This window comes from Acipenser ruthenus, chromosome 16 (genome assembly GCF_902713425.1).
Source record: "Acipenser ruthenus chromosome 16, fAciRut3.2 maternal haplotype, whole genome shotgun sequence".
NCBI lineage: Eukaryota > Metazoa > Chordata > Actinopteri > Acipenseriformes > Acipenseridae > Acipenser > Acipenser ruthenus.
The window spans coordinates 34,929,430-34,951,075 of NC_081204.1; the positions used below are offsets into that span (position 1 = coordinate 34,929,430).

The 21,646-nt window shown below is 42.8% G+C and overlaps 1 protein-coding gene across 4 annotated transcripts in view; it reads right to left on the reverse strand.

Moving 5' to 3' along the window:
- The window catches only part of LOC117412379 (AF4/FMR2 family member 2-like), a 136,021-nt gene extending 117,669 nt beyond the window's left edge, over window positions 1–18,352 (reverse strand). For 3 of the 4 annotated variants that reach the window (XM_058989584.1, XM_058989583.1, XM_058989581.1), the window contains exon 1: window positions 9,426–9,688. In XM_058989584.1, coding sequence (XP_058845567.1) covers window positions 9,426–9,478 — 53 coding nt within the window. In that variant the 5' untranslated portion in view covers window positions 9,479–9,688. Of the gene's footprint in view, window positions 1–9,425; window positions 9,689–18,150 lie in introns of those variants that run through there. The other variant, XM_058989585.1, reaches the window with a different exon arrangement.
- Between the last annotated feature and the right edge of the window lie 3,294 nt (window positions 18,353–21,646).

The window sequence follows — 21,646 nt, forward strand, 5'->3', positions numbered from 1 at the left end:
ACATTCACATGTGTTAACTTAATGGTTCATTACTATAGTAAACTGCTGAAAAACAATTAATAAGTACAATTGTCTTTAAAAGAAAAAAAATGGCAATTATTAATAAATTACCTTAGGAGTTGAAAATCAACAAGTGCGGGTCTTTACCTAAAAATGACAGACATGTTGCTACATATGAACTAGCTAGTTCCAAGCACTGAGACTCACTTATGGATAGTTCACATACCCTAGTCTCTGTAAGTCGCCTTGGATAAAGGCGCCTGCTAAATAAACAAATAATAATAATAACATGTTAGCAAGCTAGTTATTAAGCTTTAATAGACAAAAGAAGGGCCCATTAACACAGAGCGAACAAGTTACAATCAATAGCCTCCATAAAATCCCATTATGTCACATTATAATAAACAGCAAATGAATTGGACATTAGTGTTGCATCAATAAGCTCCACATTACAGCAGCTGCCAAATAAACCAGCCCTGGATCTCTCAGCCAGCGTTGCTCTGACACTTCTACAAACAAACAAGGTGTGATTCATTCACTCATTCACTCATTCATTCACAGGCAGACCCATGATCTGTATCCCTCCTCAGCTGCACTTGATGTGCTCAGTATATTTTACTACCATTCACAGCTTGTGGGAAAAGCAATCCCCTAATTCTGCCTGGTGTGTATTGGTAACTCAAAGCGTGTGTGTGTGACGGAATTGACTGAATGGTGCACTTAATTCATGTCCGTTACGGAATAAACACAAGAAAACAAACACACGCTTCATGCTGCACTAATCTTGTTTATGGTTTTGGCACATGAAGCTTTGTGTTTTAGATGTGAAAGTGCGCTACATTAAGTAATCCTGAGTGGAATCCGCAGTTCCATCATCCAATACCAATTACAGCTCACAACTGCACAGTAAACACAAATAAGACCAGTGACAGTTCAATGTGGCCTTGCGTTGAATAAAAAGAATCTGCCTCTGACACACTTGTTTTTAATTAGCATCCAGTTTGCATAATGAATGCATCCTTTAATAAGGAGCTTTTCTACCTGATTTAACAGGGCTCCTGTCAGCACATGTAAAGGGACCCTGTACAGACATGCTAGTTCACATGCTGTCCCTTGGGTAGAATCTTGCCCACATCTGAATGGGAGCTCTATGCTCAAGCGGCAGGGTGCAATCTGCTCACCTGAATGGGAGCTCTATGCTCAAGCGGCAGGGTGCAATCTGCTCACCTGAATGGGAGCTCTATGCTCAAGCGGCAGGGTGCATGTCACTGAAGATACAGTGCAGGGCATGATTGTGTTTACAGTGCACTGCATGTCACTGAAGATACAGTGCATGATTGTGATTACAGTGCACTGCATGTCACTGAAGATACAGTGCATGACTGTGATTACAGTGCACTGCATGTCACTGAAGATACAGTGCATGACTGTGATTACAGTGCACTGCATGTCACTGAAGATACAGATTGTACATTTTGGATTACATTTCCAAAGATTACTCCCAGACGCACCCAATAAAGTAAACAGCTTGTGCATTCAGTTCATTGGCTTGCAAGCAGTCTTGAAAATGTTTCACATGAGTTTTAGAATTGGTGTTTTACTTTTTACTTTCAGAAGAAAATGTGCCAATAACAATTTAGAATAAATAGCTTTGGGAATCTAGCCCTTTATATTTTGTCTCTTTTTTATGGATTTTAGATTTTGTATTCAGTAGCACTTTAGATGAAGTGTCTCTAATAACTGTGTGTAGTCGTTACTGAGTAAATACATGTGTACAATACATGTGCACTTACACATCATTACAATGTTATTATGCATAGCTACAATGTAATTAATGTGTAAATCTTTTTGCACGATATAACCCAAACCTTTTCTGATTGTGTGGTTACATACTCTGTGCAAAAATTAATTGTTACACATTAAGTACATTGTAGCTATGCATAATAACATTGTACTGATGTGTAAGTACACATGTATTTACTCAGTAACTGCTATGTAAATACACAGCAATTAGAGACACTTCATGTACCTTGTATTGTTCCTCCGGGGATAAAGAAGTTCCTCTTTGTGGTGCTTCGTGATATTGCTTCTAGTGATGAGTGTGCAATGTAACCCTAAGACTGCCCAGATGACATAGAGAGTCTCTTAATGCAGGTGTCAATAGCACTCTTCCCTGGGTCACGAAACACTAAGATCGCAGATCAGTATTACAATAGAGTAATTCAATATTAGGCAGAGCCCCAGTTGAGCATGCCTCCTATTCACTGCGCTCCACAGACCGTGCCTGACCTGTGTATTCGTGGCACCACTGCATAACACAAGCAGCTCTTCCACTGTCACTGCAGCCGCTGCCCTTTGAAGCTGTAAACTAAACTGTTCAACAACATTAAGGTAAGCTATTAACTCAGCAGCCCCAAACTGCAGGCTTTCATGCTTCCTAACTAAAATTAATTGTTCATGGATTTCAATTATTTTTCTTCCATAGAATATTATTCAGTTGGAGTAATTCAATTATCTTTTTTAATGACAATCTCCGTTTCATTTTGAATTAGAAACACACCGAACCGCCGCACAGCGTCCGCTTTCCATTCGTAGCGGGAGTGCAAAACAGTGTGCCAAACAAAACAGTGTGCCAAACAAAACAGTGTGCCAAACAAAACAGTGTGCCAAACAAAACAGTGTGCCAAACAAAACAGTGTGCCAAACAAAACAGCGTGCCAAACAAAACAGCGTGCCAAATAAAACAGTGTGCCAAACAAAACAGTGTGCCAAACAAAACAGTGTGCCAAACAAAACAGCGTGCCAAACAAAACAGCGTGCCAAATAAAACAGTGTGCCAAACAAAACAGCGTGCCAAATCAAAAACCCTTTACCAGCCACAATCACTGTACCGTTCTATTACTTTATACTTATATGTCTGTATGCACAACTTTAACGTAGGATTTCAAAAGAATAAACCACGCAAACCCAAGCAAAATGGGTATTTTTACAAAATTATATAGTCATACATTATATTATGGTAAATTAGGGGTCATTTAAAAAATAGGATTTGCTTCATAAAATATGTTTTTCTTGCCCCTACAGTATGTGAGTTCAAATACTTCAGAGTGTCAGCTAGTTCTCTGATACTATGCTGCTAAAGTACATAGTCAGATCTTCTACTGAAAATATGTTTGCATACAGTATAGCTATAACTGAATGAAGAAAAAAAAATCAAAAAGGAAATACTCGACAAACCAGAGTTCACTGGTCTTCTCTTGTTATCAATACCGTGTTAATGGCACAAACAAAAGTACAGGGAAACCCAGCTTTGAATCTTTCACAATGGGAAATGCCGGAGCGCACACAGAGCTGAATCAATGAAATACATAACCACACACTGAAATTAAAAGGCTCAACAGGGAGCACATCAGGTCTGCCATTCAACACCTATTTAGTGAGAACTGGGTCAGGGAGAGTTAACCCACTAAGACTAATAAAGCAAATCTCCCTAAAGCTCCTGGGAAGCCAGAGCATACAGAACGAGCCCATGGTACACACAACTAGAGATCCACAGACTGTACAGTGTGCCACCTATCCCAGGCTCTTCATGGTACACACAACTACAGCTCCACAGACTGTACAGTGTGCCATCTATCACAGGCTCTTCAATTCATTAGAAATCCCCCAATAGAAGTCGCGAAAGCACTATGAAGAGCGATAGCAATCCTGAAGACACTGTACAAATCTAATTAAATATATGCGATAATGTTTTCGAATCAAACCCATATCTCACAATCACCAAAGAGCTTCAGATCTGAAGAACACCAACCAATTACTGTAGGTACTGCACTGGGGCTAATGGTGAATTAGCCGCTCCCTTTATGCTGTGAAAGGGAATGACGAGAAACACATTGCCATTGGCCAGCAACCTTGAAATAAAGTCTGCTGTTTATGAGTAGGACTGTAATCTCATTATTCCATATTCCTTCCCATAATAGTAAAGAAAGCCAAATGGAGCTAGCGATAACAGTATACGACCATTGTGTTAGAACAACAATATATTCATAGTCTAGCCAGGAAGAGATGTTTTGAAATTGCTGCAAAATGTCAAAATGAGCTTACATTGATTCTGTAGCAATCTGTATCACAGCAGAACCAGGGACTGATGATGAGAACGAAATGCAACGCTGGCAGCAATTGCAGTGGCCCCTGTCTCCAGATCACTGTAGAATACCTGGGAGTTAAGGGTTTAGTGACATGAAGCATGCCATTCACAGACAGGGCTAATAATGGAACACACTGGAATATTTTGGGTTGATGTAACTTTACTTAGGGCTAGGACTTCTGGAGAACGCAGGACAAGCCCCTATTATCTGAAGCATATCTAGCCCGGCTGCTAAATCAGACCTGATCTATGGCTGCTCCACTGCACACCACATTCATCGTAGTGCACCACACACCAGGCAAGTACAATAACAGGGATTAAACACATTGCTTTCAGATTCCAAATTCCAATTCTCAACCCAAATCCCGAGTCACGTTGGAAGGTGCCTCTGTTTGCGTATTCTTAATTTATTACCCAGCGCAGACAGACACCGCGCATACATGACTGTCTCCGGCTTGCTCAGGCTGTTCCCTGTTGAACTCCAATGTATATTCAGTAGATAATTACTGCAGGCCTCATCAGGGTGATGGGAATTAACACTGTGGCAGTGCAGAGAGTGCCAGGGAAGGGTTTAGCTGAAGAGGCAGGGTTAGTACTGGCAGGGGCTCTCCCTGATCCTCTCCCTCATCCTCCTTGGCTCGGCTGCCTCTCCCAGTGCTGCGTTGAGCCACTCTTCCGCACTCAAGGAGTGACATTAGTTAGAGAAACAGGCGCGGGGCTGCAGCTACAAAGCACTCACAAATGTCGAGCACCGTGAAAAAAGAAGACTGGGTCCTGTGCAGATAAACTGCTTTACTTTCATCATTTCTCCTCTTCTCTTTATCCACACTTGGGAAGCCCCCACTTCAACACCACTGCACTGATGACAGGCTCCAGCAATCCACACTCCACTTGATTCCCAGGGGAGTTTGCTTTTTTATTCCATCTCGCACCTGAAATGCTGAACTCCAATATATTTCTACTGTTTGATACAGTAGATATACAGAATGTGTTGACATGCAAGATCTCTCTTCCTCCTTTATTCTCTTTAATGATGGGAGTGAATAACAGTACCAGCACTTAGTCATGACCCTTGTTTCTCCTTTAAAATAATTTATAAATTATCTTAACGTTTGCTTAGATACAGAACCTGGTTTCTGGCACCTCCCATGATACAGTGGCCCCTGTCCCAGACCCTGGTTCTGATAACAGTGTGTGGAGCTGTAGATGTGGTTTCAGTGCCCTGTATAGCGAACTGCCCTACCCATTACTAAGACAGCCCGTGTCTAAGACAGCACGCAAGGTTTTTGTAAAGTGATCCCCTCAATAACTTGCTATTAATAATCAAGTACTATCACAATTATCACAAAGCAGTTCCCTTAGTATAAAAATGTCAGTAATATTGTGTGTGCAGCGCAAAGCATGCAACTGAATACTGCACAGTATATAGAGAGTATTTCACTCCAGTCCCCAGACAGCCGAGATTGTTTTAGAGGGGCTGTGCCAATCACATCTAGGAAGGTCTGTTCCTCTGGATGATCCTGTTAGCAGAACAGCTGAGCAAAAGACACAAAACCAGCAAGACCTCCCCTTCCCAGGGCGCAGTCTGGGACAGCAGCATCCCAGCAGCATCCCAGCTCTGTCATTCAGCAGCATTCGGCTGTTTTGGCAAAAGATAAAACAAGGCTTGGGGCAGTAAAGTTGGCAGAGCTGCCCTTAAACCCAAGCCAAGAGCAGAGGAACAGCGGCAGTGCGGCAGCGGTGGCACTGAAACAAAGGGCACTGGCATGAGGTGCCAGCAAGCTGCCGGGCCGCGCCCTCCTTTCATGCCAAGCACAAATAAGGCTGGCATTCCCTGCGGCCGGCCTGCCTTGCTGGTGGACAGTGTGCAAAGTGGTCAGCTGGCCGTCTCTTAGGTGCTCAACTGAGAATCATACAGCCAGATAATAGGCGGAACCCAGAACTGAACAATACCAATAGATCTCTTTCCCTGCATGTCAAATGTATTTGATAAACTCACAGATTCTTCAAAACTCAACATTACTGATCCCTTCGTGTAAACCTCTGTTGTCAGTGCATGCAAGTCTCTTATGTATTTTAGTGTTAAATGTGTATGAAACACCAGAGAGGGTCGTCCTTTAATATCTGAAATATTCAATCTGTCACTTTAGAACTAACTCCTGGTTTTTGCATAATAAATAACACTTAACCAAATGACAAAGTAATGTAATATAATGCAATAGAACAGAACACACTACCTGCTCTCTGACGCACGCTCATGCTGTTTGTGTCTCGGTTTCTGTAACATTAACCTGGATTTTTCTCCTTTCAAAAGAAAGGGGTTCATTTTAAAAAGTGGAAGAAAATATGACCCATGGTCTGCAGTGAATGCTCCTTCCCTATAGTTACCCTTGCAATTAGTGACCTGTAAGATCTGTGGAAATAAACAGAATCACACATTTCGTGCATTCACTTCTTTTCAAACCCAGAGCCTGTTTTCTCACTGAACTGTGGAATTCTATTTTATTAAACTCAACACTTGTTCCACCTAAAGCAGCATGAGTTTAATCAAATAAAAATCAATACCCCTGTAACAAAAAATGCCCTCCGCTTGAAAGCAATCATGATAGAAAATGATCCTCTACTTTAATGTGTTATGCGTTTGTGTTCTGGTGTGCAGTCCTGGGAACACAGTGTGTTTAAGGGGAGTTATGCACTTTGCACGCGTCATGCTGACAAGCAAACACAATCCTGTCCACGCTGGCTACATGCAATGGAGCAAAACAGCAATTTGGGGGTGATAAATAAATCAGATCTATCACTCTTGACCAACTCACCATGCTGGACACAAAGCAAGGCAAAGACTACAGCAACAAAGAACATGATGCAAGACTCTAATTACAGCACAGCGCATGGCCCTGACTTTACCTGTTGGCACTCCTGATCAGGAGTTCACCATCAAGGTGATCCCATACCATTGCCTGGGCGGTCACTGTAACGATTGCCTGGGTGGTCATAGGCTGGTGCTGAGGGATTGTACCTACAGTGTGGGCCACACGGCTCTCTGATACGATTGCTGCTGCTGCTGCTGTATCTGAACCCTGGGAGCACACAGGTCTGCAGTCTCGACTGCTTCCTCAGTCTCTCGATCACTGACCTCAGAAGAGATCCTCTGAACCCTGGGAGCACACAGGCCTGCAGTCTCGACTGCTTCCTCAGTCTCTCGATCACTGACCTCAGAAGAGATCCTCTGAACCCTGGGAGCACACAGGCCTGCAGTCTCGACTGCTTCCTCAGTCTGTCGATAACTGACCTCAGAAGAGATCCTTTGTTATTTGACATGTAGAATCTACAGCAGACAATAGGTTTGCACAAGCAAAACTGATAGATTTTAATTAGACAGCTATACTCTTAACATGCATTCCTACAAACCGAGTGGTTTTAATTAGACAGCTATACTCCTAACATGCATTCCTGCAAACGTTTCCCCAGAGCTGCCTCTGTTTGAACACCCAGCAGGTCTGGCAAGTGAAGCCAATGGCTGAGTTGCCAAGTAATAGTTCAGTAGCCACAAGAGAGAGAGAGAGAGAGAGAGAGAGAGAGAGAGAGAGAGAGAGAGAGAGAGAGAGAGAGAGAGAGAGAGAGAGAGAGAGAGAGAGAGAGAGAGAGAATGAAGGAACGAGTGAGTGGTCTGGTATTCAGATGGCTGTCTCGGTCCTGATGTCTACACACACACACAAATACCTTTAAACTCTCCATTAATACAGCCATCTACAGTGTTTAAGGCTTTTCCAGAGGACACTTTGCTGGCTATGCATTAACAACTGGATTACAGAAGCACATCTTTGAAAGGCACACTATTGATTCATTTGATACAATAACTCCAACTGTAAGTGGTCTGTGATGCAACAAGAATACTGAACCACCAACTGCCACCCTCGTCCTTCAGCAGACCACTGGTCATGTGCTACTCAGAGCTGTGCAAAATAACATACAACATGTAACTGAAGTGCAATACTTACAAAATACAGTCTACATGTATTTATGTTGAATGCTTTAAACAAAAATAACTGGGTATACGTCATGTGTTAGCTGGTAAATATTTTCTTTCCATAATATATATAAAATATGATATAATATATCTGTTTTCCGGATCATTCCAAATACCCCGAGCAGCAGTTCCAGATTTCACCACCGGGGGGGGGGGGGGGGGGGGGGGGTTATTACAGGTGTAAGTGATTATTTTTTTAATAATAATAAGAATAAGAACAATTGTTAAGAGAAAGGAATGCCTTATCTATCCAAGATCAATAAACATGACATCACTTGACAACACAATGTATTCTATACAGTAGCTAGATAACTGTCCTCGACCCTTATTTTGTGAAGCTGTCATTGCCTGTGACAGTTACTATTCAAGCAATGCTTGATCATTTAAACTGTATTTAAAAAGTATTGCTATAGGAGACGACAAATTCCCACAGGTTACAACTAGCAGCTTTGAACATATTCAGTGTTATCTTTGTGTTATCTCAACAGCAATGCTCTATCTCTAAAGTGCGTGTCAACTTCAAACAATGCAAACACAAGAAGAAGTCAAACAGCGCGGTCTGTGACGGGCAGATAAACAGGGTGCTTCCATATACAGGGTTTGCATTGGCCGTCTTATCTGAGAAATGCACTTGCCTGACGCACTGAGTAATCAAATGATGTGCAACAGAAGGCAGAAGCACAAGGTGCGCACACTGCAACAGTTATCTGTGCCAACACAAAACAAACCCACGAAGGAATGCAATGCCCGGAGCGTGATGGGAATGCGTGCCAGCTGCACACTGCCAACCACAATGGAGGAATAACTCGTTTTCAAATGCATGCCACTTAGAGAAATAAAAAAAAAAAAAACACCAGAATAATAATACAAAAAAAAACTCAATTCAACTTAAACCGCAAATGAAGCACTAGGTGGCTCTGTCTCCCCATCTCACTCTCTCTCTTCCTCTCTTCTCCTAGCTCTTTTATCCACCACTGACACACACTGTTCTGTATATAACAAAAAGGAACACACCGCACATATATGTATATCTATATAAAAGACAGCAAACTCCATACCAGCTACGACCATCACAACTGTCTGGGCACACACACACGCGCGCGCCCGGGCGGGCACTGCAAAGCTGGCTGGATGGAGGGATGCTGCCAGAATGGCATGGAGGGGACGCATAGGCGCTTCATAACAAAGCCGGCACGCAAAATAAACAATAGGCACATATTTAAACACAATGAAAAATGTTAAACTTACCACTGTTGCTCCAGTTCCCAATCCCTAAAGAAGTCAAACTCGAATAGGTCCATGGCTGCTGTCCCGCAGTCTGAATTAAATAAGGAACCGGTGCCCACTCAATGTGTGCGCTAGCCCGCATACACACCAACTGCGTGCGTGTTCTGTGAACGGTAACTAGCTGTACTGTACGTGTTCAGCCGAGCTGACACACTCGGTGAGAGAACGCTACAGCCCCGACTGCCTCTGCCTGCCTGCCTGCTTTGCTGGCTCCGAGAGGCAGGCTCAACATCGCCCACAGCGAGGAAGGCGGAGCTCCAGGCACCCACAAGCCATGACATGGAGCCGGCGCATTAGCAGCTAAAGGATCTGGCATGTAATATTAAAATAAAAAAGGTGGCTATAAAAATAATGACAGCGCTGAACTCCTCCTACACTGTCAAAACCAGCTGTTTGGAAGTGTGGGGTTGATGTGACACAGTGCGATTTATTTATGTATAACATTACGCTTGTTAACATCTTTACACGCAAGTGCAAAAATCACAATGGACTGAAACCACTATTATTATTATTATTATTATTATTATTATTATTATTATTATTATTATTATTATTATTATTATTAACTATGTGCTTATTATTATTTATTATAAGCAAACCGCTATTTATAATAATATAATGCTAATATGTTTATGCAGCTTTCATTGCAGAACTGAAGGACAGCATTTGCATTTTGTGGTTCCATGTATTTATTTACTTGTTACTTGAATGATCGGACTGCAGCCCATAATAATATCTCTGCATCACTGGATACATGTTGTGCTCGTTTCTCTGGGACACACCAGAGGCCAGCATGACATGAGCCAGCAATATCTGAGCAAGACACGAAAAGATAGGCACGCATGAAATCTCACAAGATGTCTTTACTCCTCCAAGGATTTCCGGGGAATCCCATAGGAGTGACGGCGGCACGCAGCGCCTGAAACGCAGCGTCTCATCTGCCGACCTGAATGAACCGTTATCCCCCAGAGTCACGGAGACGCCATTTCCATGGCAATGAAGAGGAGGATGCTCCCGCGTCATGCACTGCTCATTAGCACCCATGTGCGCGGTATGCTTGTGTTACTGCCAGGACTTTAACTAGGAGCCCCTAGAAACGAGCAACACCAGCTCTGTGATGCAGTTCATTCTTCACTATCAGGGGCCAGACTCGCTATCTGACAGGGTGGTTGTAGAGTACTCCCTCAGACACGTGGCACTGTTCACCATAGAGCAAGGAAACCTGGCCAGGGGGTCACAGACAAAGGGCCACCCCGGGTCACAGAGGGTGCAGTACCAGTGTACTGGCGTTACTGTGACACCCACTCATCTCTAGAAGGACTTCTGTTATCCAGGTCTAGCAGTGCACCTAATTCAGTGTCCACAAGCTGCAGTCACAGTATTTGGACACAGGTGGTCCATTGTGTTTGCACTTGTTAAGAATACAATGAAGATCTGCAATTACAGTGTTTGGTACCATGCTGTACACCAAAATAAAATAATAATACAAGATAAAAGGAGGAGATCCGTCTGTAAAAGCTACAGAGTATTTGCGTGGACTTTCCTTTCAATGTCTCTGCGGCAGTTACACCAAGTGGCCATCCTGTGGCACTGTGTGCCATAAAGAAAGCTGCCTTAAAATGTCTTTTCCTGTTTCCAGTTTCCAACTATTTTCTTTGTGTGTGTGTCTAATTAAATTCATTTGGTTTGTGCATCGCTGCTTACACTGGAAGAAATTTACTGGAACCACTTACTCCAGTACTAATTCATGTATATGCAGAATTGCTCTCTGCAAGGACAATATATCAATTTTAACATAATGTATCCATCACATTAAATAGCATGAGTGAGTGTGTAGGGAAACCTGGTTGCGTCTGTTCAACACTGTGCCTTTCCTTTTAAAAGAGCTAGACTCTCTTTAAAATACATCTTTAATAACACTGAGAGAAGGGAAAAAACTAAAACACACACACACACACACATACATACATACATGCATATATATATATATATATATATATATATATATATATATATATATATCCGAGGGCCTCAGTCTGTTTATTTGCTGTCCATTCGTTCTGCACTGTACATCCTTTGTGGTTATGCTTGTGCATGTTTGTGCAATTGTTACTTCCTGATTTCCACTGTCAAGGCTACAATGCCTCTTGTTGTCGCTGTGGGCTGTTACAGTATGCTGCATGCCAGCAGAGCAGACCTACAGTGAGCTAGCAAGTGCAGAACAATTTGCAAGATGCAGCAGAGCTCTGGGGCTCCGATAGACGTTTGTGGTTTTCTATAAAATCCGCGCACACACGCACACAGACACACACACACAGTGCTGCAGATGCTTCACATCTCAGTGTGTCTCACAGCTGGTAATAATAATCATCTCAATGTATCAGCCCCACTCTGATACTGGGCAATGCCTGCCTTGTGGACCACATTAAGTACCAGTATGGGGGCAGATTAATTGGAATCATGCTATATCTTTATTGATCTCTTATATAAATCAGAAACATATTTCAGCAGGCTGCATGAAGATGAATCATCACTCTTTTCAAGGGTATCCTAAATGGCAGCACAGAAGGCAGCAGCAATCAGCTTCACAAGTTCGATACATTGTTATTGGAAACGGCACCCCAGACTTGGAATCAGTCCTTAAGAGCAATTAGTGCACGGCACCATCTGGTGAGAATAGAACAGAATATCAGCGATAGCGCTCGGAAAAAGAAAACGGCTACATCACCTCAACATAATAAAATAAAAAATGAAAAGCAGATTAAAATGAAATCCAGACAGGAAGACGATGTTACACCTAATTAAACCCTGTCCCTCAGTCTCCTCTTACTGATGCATGAAGCGTCCCTCGGACACAATGGAAGACATCCCGCTTGCTTGAGAAACGAGGAATGACTTGTGCTACTCAACTCTGGCCCTCGAGATCTATTCCAGTCCAGGTCTTTATTCCAACCAGCTCCTAAATTAGTCAATTGTCTCTTAGCAGCTTCAATTAACTACATTAGAACCTGCTTGGAGTTAAAACCTGGACTGGAATAGCTCTCGAGAACCGGAGTTGAGTACCACTGTGTTAGCACATAAATCTGAGACAAGGGTTAATTCTGGAAGCAAATAAAATACATATCTTAACATGGTAGCTGCTAACTGGTAATAAAGGGATCTTTCAAACAAAGGGATGCCAGCAATGACCTTACAGCAAATGGAATGCTGCATTCATCACCAGCACAGCGGCTGCAGTTTCCAGTCCTTACTGCTGAGGAGCAGCACTGGCCAAAGTCAGCCCTTCAACTCCTGGACTTCGTTCCAGCCCTGTTCTAAATTGCTTAACTGAAACAACTGAACCTCCATCCACAGTATGAAGTAGTTCATGATCTCATTTTGCCTGTTAAACCAGGTGTGGGATGGCCCTCCTGGACTGTGATTGGACAGGCCTAGTTCAGAGGATTAATTCAGGACTGTGATTGGACGGGTCTGGTTCAGAGGTTTAATTCAGGACTGTGATTGGACGGGCCTGGTTCAGAGGTTCAATTCAGGACTGTGATTGGGCGGGCCTGGTTTCAGAGGATTAATTCAGGACTGTGATTGGACAGGCCTGGTTCAGAGGATTAATTCAGGACTGTGATTGGGCGGGCCTGGTTCAGAGGATTAATTCAGGACTGTGATTGGGCGGGCCTGGTTCAGAGGATTAATCCAGGACTGTGATTGGACGGGCCTGGTTCAGAGGATTAATTCAGGACTGTGATTGGACGGGCCTGGTTCAGAGGATTAATTTAGGACTGTGATTGGACGGGTCTGGTTCAGAGGATTAATTCAGGACTGTGATTGGACGGGTCTGGTTCAGCGGATTAATTCAGGACTGTGATTGGACTGGTTCAGAGGATTAATTCAGGACTGTGATTGGACTGGTTCAGAGGATTAATTCAGGACTGTAATTGGACTGCCTTGGTTCATAGGATTAATTCAGGCCTGTGATTGGACGGGCCGGTTCAGAGGTTTAATTCAGGACTGTGATTGGACAGGCCTGGTTCAGAGGTTTAATTCAGGACTGTGATTGGACGGGCCTGGTTCAGAGGTTTAATTCAGGACTGTGATTGGACGGGCCTGGCTCAGAGGTTTAATTCAGGACTGTGATTGGACGGGCCTGGTTCAGAGGTTTAATTCAGGACTGTGATTGGACGGGCCTGGTTCAGAGGATTAATTCAGGACTGTGATTGGACGGGCCTGGTACAGAGGATTAATTCAGGACTGTGATTGGAGGATTAATCACCTGTTGGTAGAGAGCAGACACAGATGGGTTTCAGTCCAGTGCAGACAGGCAGGCACATTTCCAATTCAATAACCTCCACTACCACACTGAGCTGCATCCCACCATCGCTACAAATGAAGACAGAATTTGAACAGTGTAAAATAAAATTAAAAGGTACTGTACAGCATCTACATTTAAATAATAAAAAAGTATAATTAAAAACATTTCAATCCAAATCAAATGTGACCCGTAGTGTTCACAGCAGACTCACGTCCAGAGGGCTCCTCTCGCTGGACAGCGGTCAACTGGAACAGTCACACATTGTGAAGAAGAAAAATATACTAGAGCCTGTGGCACTCTGAAACATTTCTATCAGCCTGTGTTTTTATTATTTTATTTTGGATGACTTCACATGCAAGGTATGTGATGCAAAGACTTCATTGAAGTGCTTGATGTGATGAGTGTGTAAAACACACCAAACAGAGAACTAACAAAGCTCCATGCTGTCACTGTTAGAGGCTGAAAGGCTTTCATTTGTTTTACACTTGATCACAGATACTATCTCATCTAGCCATCACATTGTACCATGAGCACGTGTGGATGGTGTCATTCATAGATCTTCATAGTAAATGTGCATGAAATGAACAGCTAATATATTTCATTTTGTATTTACTATCCGGTATTATACATGTCTGGATTCAGTCCCTCTTTTGCACTGCTATCTTAAGTACAGTAAGATCACATTAGTGCTAATCAGACTGCCATCACGAGTTACAGGTGTATTTGCAAATACAGAAGAATATAGATACTGTGCAGCACCTAACCTGCTGTGTGTAGACGTGGACACTGTACTGCTCACAGCAACGGCTCCACATATGTATAACGCTTGCAGGTTTTTTCTCTCGTTTCTCCTGTCTGAACTGACATTTGCATTGTGAGCATCATCTGTTCTGCGCTCAGCACAGAGAATTTGTTTTTTTTTTCCCCAGCAGAAATAATGACCAGACAGACAGAGGTCTTTGAAAAACCAGAATCAAAGAATCCATGCTGCTGGGATCCAGGGGGGATTGGTAATGAGAGTGTTTTCTGTGGGAGAGCAGCATTTGTGTGCGGATGTGAAGAAGCCCGAACATTTCATAACGTCTTTGCGTGTTCGTACTGCTGCGCTCCCAGGATCCTGCCTACCTCTTACAGCCAGCTCACTAAACAAAGCCAAGCCACGACCCAATCCGAGGAAGAAGTGACAGGAGGAATCCTGCTTTCTGGGAAGCCACTGCTCCTGTGTGCTGCAGCCTGGGCTTGTGTAGCTGACTCGCACTGATACTGTCACACTGCTGCGGAAGCCAAAACGGCTCCAGCAAAACAACTCCCCCCCCCCAAAAATGGCATGTTATTCAAACAGTTATATTAAAGGTATACAGGATACAGAAAAAAACAAGAACTATTCAGTGTGGAGATGTGTGGAGTGTGTATACTGGGGTGTAACACGTTGTGTTAGCTGAGCACCTTCTGTTCTGGATAGGGTTGGACTGCAGCCAGTGAGCCAAGGTACTGTAATAGGTTCTAAACTCTATTAACTAGCAGTGAAAAAGCACCAACCCCTTTATATACAGCACCGCAGCGCAGTATGTCTCAATGCACAGTGCAGAGAAGGCGGCTCTGATGTTCAACACATTACATCTTCATTCCGTTTCTGTCTGGAACAATGGTCCCCAGCTCCTACCTTTGAGGTGTGTTCCAGTTCAGCACTGTGCTCCAATCCACCCAGAAATGCGTTAGTAAGTTCTATCAAGTAATGTAGGACTTTGCTGGAAAATAAATGTGTGTGTGTGTGTATATATATATATATATATATATATATATATATATATATATATATATATATATATATATATATATATATCTGGAGTGGAAAGAGGGTCAGAGAGCAGCTCCACTGTTCTGAGTAAGCATGCGGAAAATTGCCCTCGAACACCCCGTGTGTCTGCAGCTGTTCTTTCCAGCTACATACACGTTTTATGAAAAGTGTAAATTAAAGCTGCAATTACCAAAGAATTGACTACCTCCGACTGGCACCAACGCATTCTCCCAAGCCGCTACTTATTTCTATAAAGCCCATTATTTTCCTCGCCAACACCCAAACTTGTTTAATTGACTGCCAACTGGTCTACAGATTGAGAGCATGGATGGTTATCGATACTGTAGATAAAAGCTACACTCCAATGTGCCTGTATCTGTATCTGTCTGTCTGTCTGTCTATCTGTCTGCCTGCCTCCTGTTTGTCTTTATCTGTTATAGCATGAACTTATTCTTTTTTTGATGGTACCTATTTCAAGATGAGTTATTAAGGCCAAACAGGGATTAGTCTCCAGTGCTGACATGCTAATGAATGAAACACAAGCCACTGAAACTCTCGCAACTGCAAAAATGAGTCTAATGGGTAGTTCTGCCGGCTAAAAATACCCAGGTGCTGTTGCAGTACGGCGTGCAAATGCACATCTGGATGAGCGCCGTTTCCTTTCCCCAGCACAGCTGAGCTTTAATATTTAAGACAGTCCCTTCTACTGTTGATGTCAACGGGGATTTCAGAATTGCTTTCTTGGTTTTTTTTTAGCCTGATTTGACACCCGTACAATTGCTTTATTCCTCCGCTTCAAAATATGTTCCCTATGCAGGCTACAGAGAAAAGTGTACAGAGTGCAGCCAATCTGAAAAACACATGACAGAGTGCAGCCCTGCAGGAGCCCCAAGCGGTTCTCTACGCACACAGTATTGCAGTCCTGGGGTGTCAGGCTGTGGGTTGAGCATGGCAGGTGTGTAAGTATGCCAGCCTAGCAGCGCTACAGATAGGATACACAGAAATGAGACCCGCAAGGTAAACATTCTTTCCAATGCAAAATCTAACCAGTGGAAAACTTACAAGCCTGCCAAACTATAACCTGCAACAACGTGATGAATTCAAGGACAAACCTTTACACCACAAGTTTCACAAGAGTCATTTAAAAGAAAAAAACTTTACAAGTGAAGCCTGGTAAAAGTCTGGTCTACAACTTGTACAAAAAGCAAATCTTCGAATGTTTCTGTCACTCGTCCGAGGGGTAATAATATTATTTACCAGCATTTTGTAATGCTAAGGCACAAACTCTTACAAATGATGGTTCCCAGGTGCCCTGCAGTGCCATATAAGCAGACACAGCTGAGAGACCACAGTGACACAGATAAACACACAAGCACTGGCATCTCTGTGAACCATGGAGACCCCTGTAAACCTCACTGTGGTCAAGGGTAGTCAAGTGTAGACCAGCACTGTGAAGCATGGGGAAGCACAGTGAAGCATGGGGGAAGCACAGTGAAGCATGGGGGAAGCACAGTGAAGCATGGGGGAAGCACAGTGAAGCATGGGGGAAGCACAGTGAAGCATGTGTTGCATTACCGTTAGGGTGTTTAATTCTAGTTTATATAAATCACTGCACTCCAAGTTGAAGCTGGTTTCAGGATAGCTGAGTTCCGCCTGCTTGCTGCATGCTACGTCCCCAGAGGGCACTCTGAGCGCTTGATGATTCATCTCAACAAAAACAAATAAACAAAGTGCAAACCGGTTTCATTTCTGGAATACGTGTTTGATGTCTAGTAACGTCAACACGCATTTAAACAAGACACTGGTGCTCTCAAGACGAGGGCTCCATCGCCAATACCTCTGGTCCTGTCGAGATGCAGAAGCAAAAGAAATGTTGAGTTTCTTGCACATTTCTTACAAATACTGTTTGTTTTTTAAAAGCGAGACAGTTCCTATGGTTTGGAAAGGATTTCTACAGGGTTTTTTTTTTTTTTTTTTTTTTAAAGGTCACTTTCAATCTCTCTGGGATGGATCACAAGCAGCCTTGCTCTGTTTTTATGACAGGCTTGGTTAGAAACGCTGGATTTTTCATTGCTTGTTGTCAGGCGGAATTACAGTAACAAAGCCTTGTTTTCCAGCACCCCCCTTTCTGATTCCCAGCCCAGAGCACACAGATACAGCAGCTCCTGCCAGAATCCACGCCTGCAGCTTCATTTCACTGCTGCTCGAGTCATCTGTCAAAAAGTAACAGTTTGTACAGGGGTGGATTTTCACTTCCCAAACCGAGCACAACAACGACGACTCTAAACCCGAGAGTGCTTTTTAAATTAACACCAGTTGTACGAGTTTAACTTATAGAGTAATTTACTTCGACGTCTGACTCCGGGACAGGTAACTGTGTGCCTGCTACAGTAACCGATATGAGCTCATAAAGCGAATAAACTTATTAGAAACCACTCGGCAAACAGTAACAAACCGACCCGTGAAACCACAAAGTAAACAAACATCACAAGCGGGTACCGCCGGTAATTTGTCATTAACAATGTGGAATTCAAAAACAACCGCCGCACGAAACAACATATAAAGTAAACGGGTGCATTCACCTGGTTTGCTCTGTCCGTCGTGATCTTTACAAAAATAGCAACCGCCTCCTTGCTTCGCTTCCTTCTCCCACAAACCAACATATTACCTGAAATCTACACCGCTGAACCTCATTAATTCGGTGCGCCTCTCTAGGAAGCGGTTGCCGGTGCCCTCTGCTGTTTACAATGGGTAGTGCAGGTAATGACTTCAGCGAGACAGACAAGGCTTTGCTTCAATTTCTTATCCAATGCTGCCATCGTGTGGCCATTTTGTAGAACTGCCGGTTAAGTTTATAGAACTGTTACGTCTTGTGTTAAACAATCTGATTGGATAAAATAAGGTACAGTAAATACTTAACTCCTGATTGGCGAACACAATTAGCGAATCAAATTGAGAAACGCAATACCTAATTTGCATAGAAGCTCTGGCTGTCCAGCGTGCGCAACTGCTTAAAAACATGTGTTATGATTAATACAAAATATTATAGTGCAGGTGTCTGCTTTCGTATTTTAAAAAGCATTGTACGTTCATGTTTATTGTAAAGTATTGTTTTACCCTTCGTAATATTTTAAAACAGGCAGTTTTGAAATAAACAGCAAGGCTTTAGAGATGTTTGAACTGTAGTTTTCCTCCGATGCTGCCGCCGTGTGGCGATAAAGCGGAACTTCATGCGCAGAAATGTAACCTTTCATGGCGATTTAGACTACTATCCGATTGTATATACAGTTGAGCGTAACTAATGATTTAATGACACACTATAAAAATATAACCAAGATTCATGACGAACATTGTATTGATACGGCGTAGTTTTTGTTTGTTTCTATTAATTACACGAGACTCGCGTTACAATACTAGTTACTGCAGCCCATAATACTTGCAACGTTTACGTTCTCAATGTACGAATGAAAACATACATTTTAAAAAGCTATCGTGTTATACCTAATTATTTTTGTTTATGTTTTGCATTTGTATAAAATGTCTGTTCATCCGTGAGGCGGATAAATAATCTCAGCCAGTCTGGATCTTTAGAAGTTTAAGACCGAGGGTGAGTTCATAATACCGGTCTGTGAGAATGTGAAGCAGTTACAGTTATGAATCCCCTCGCGGTGCTTCTAGATTGCTCTGATTGTGTTTGTGTCCTTGCACCTTGACACGTCTGTGAGAATGCAAGATATATTTAGTATTAGTGCTCACTCTCGCCTGTCTGAAGTGTGCGTGTGTGTGTGTCCTTGCAACATGACAAGTCTTTGAGAATAAGGATGTAGTTTCAGTGTTTAATACTCACCCCCTCACTGTCTGTATTGTGTCTGTGTGTTCTTGTCAATTAACAGGGACTCCTCTGCAAAGGCAAGGCACTGGCAGATAGGCTGCATGTTAGTGTACATACTCTATTTAACAGCAACACATACAAACAAAATGTTTGAAATATTTTATCATCTTTGAGTTGATAAAGTACACACAGATACACATGCACAATCCCAACTGCAACACAGACAAACGGATAGAATTTGCCTGTGTTGCTTACCTCAGAAACTCACCTGGAGGACCTGGATTTGAACCACCGTCTCAAGGAGAGAAGGCCATGGGATTAGCCCGCTGCACCACCAGCTCCCTTAGAAAAGTAGTTTCATATTGACAATAAGGTAAATGAACCAAGTCTTTGAAAATAAAAGGAGGACTCAGGTGGATTTGAACTCAAGCCCCCAAGGAGAACAGCACAACATAATGAATTAGCCCACTGTGCCATCTCACTTCTGTGGAAGAGCTTGCTTTTTCATTGAATATAAGGTAAATGATCCAAGTCTTTTAAAATGTTATTTTAACATATTTGAATGTACTGTATATATTTGTACAGTATTTGTTTGGAATTATTTGATTGTATTGTTTATTACTGGAGTATTGTCTACTTAAGGTTGGTTCCAACGTAATTTGTGGTCAGAGTCGAGGGCCTCCGATCCTGTGTAAGAGGTCGGAATACTTCATTCACACTCTTGCGACATGCACCTTTTTTCACGTGTCTGCGACCTGAATTCACACAGGGTCAGATAATGTTGAAAGGAGAAGTTGTCCAGAATATGACACGCCTCGCATTCCTGCGTGCATTGAGCAGCACTGCTCCCCTCTGCCTTTGTGTGTGAGCAGCCTGGTCTAATCAGTGAGTGCACTCTGCTGGGACAGACGAGCAGGCTTCTGCACTTTGTATTGTGTGATGTTTACAGGTGATGAATCAGGTACTGAACCACATTATACAAAGCATGCCACATAAAACACCATTGCCACGTGATGATCTAATTCAATCACACCTCAAAGAATGCATTAGGGGGAAAAAAGAAAATCTGTCCATGCATTTTTTTCAGGTTTTGCCATCACTATTTGACCTAATGTAACAAATTGAATTTTGTCCCAGTTTGAATTGGTCTTCATAATAGACTTCTTTTAGGTGTCTCCCAGTATATCTAGACCCTCTCTTAGTTATTTTGAGCACTGTGGAGAGACACTTTGCTTTATTGTTGAGATTAACACAGCGTGCAGTGGTCAAAGAGATCCGTATGTCCATGCAGAGTGCAAGTAGATGTTGCATAGGCCTTCAGAGGAAGCCGCCACAACTGCTACCACACTCACCTGTTTCACTTCCTTGTGTGGCTTGCAGAGCGACTCTGTGACCCCCCTTTGCAGAACGATAAAAGCAAACAGAATGCTATCTGGAAATAGGCAAAGGAATACGGTTCCATTGTGAGCAACACCACGAGACAAAACTGGAAAGCAAGAGAGGTTAAAAAGCGACTCCTGTACCGGATGACAAACCCTTGCACTTAAAGGAAGGTCAGTCATGTAACCAGAAAACGCACAAGTTTACAGCCTTAGAAATTTCACACTGAGATCAACCCAGCAGCACACAAGGATTCACTTCCCAGTGTCGTGATGTGATGTGTGATAACGCACACCACGTGGACTTACTTAATTGTTCAGAAAGCTGCCTCCGTCCCAGAGCCCAGGGCTGAGTATAAAGGGGGCTTTGTCAGAGGAATCAGATGCAAGACTTTGACAGGGGTTTCCAGCTCGAACATGGCATGACTAATTCATAATCTCTGCTAGTTGATGAGATTTGCGTGATACACTAACGTCAGAATTGTCTGTAAAGGATTTCAAAACGTCTTGCTAAACAGTATCTAATATTCAATCTGAAAAGCAGAACTCTACTATAGCATTATGGTTAGGGTTATGAGCTTTCACTGAGCTGCATACCGTAATTCTAAAATAAATCTGCAATAATCCCATCGGTAAGCGCGGAGCTGCGTCTGCTTCGGTAAGCGCGGAGCTGCGTCTGCTTCGGTAAGCGCGGAGCTGCGTCTGCTTCGTTAAGCACGGAGCTGCGTTTGCTACCTGTTAGAACATGGATTGGATTCACACTAATTTATAATACATTCGGAACTTAACCTCCTTGCAGACAGTTGTAGTTTTACAATTAATAGTAATACAATAAATTAAATAAATACTTTCAATGGGTAAATAAAT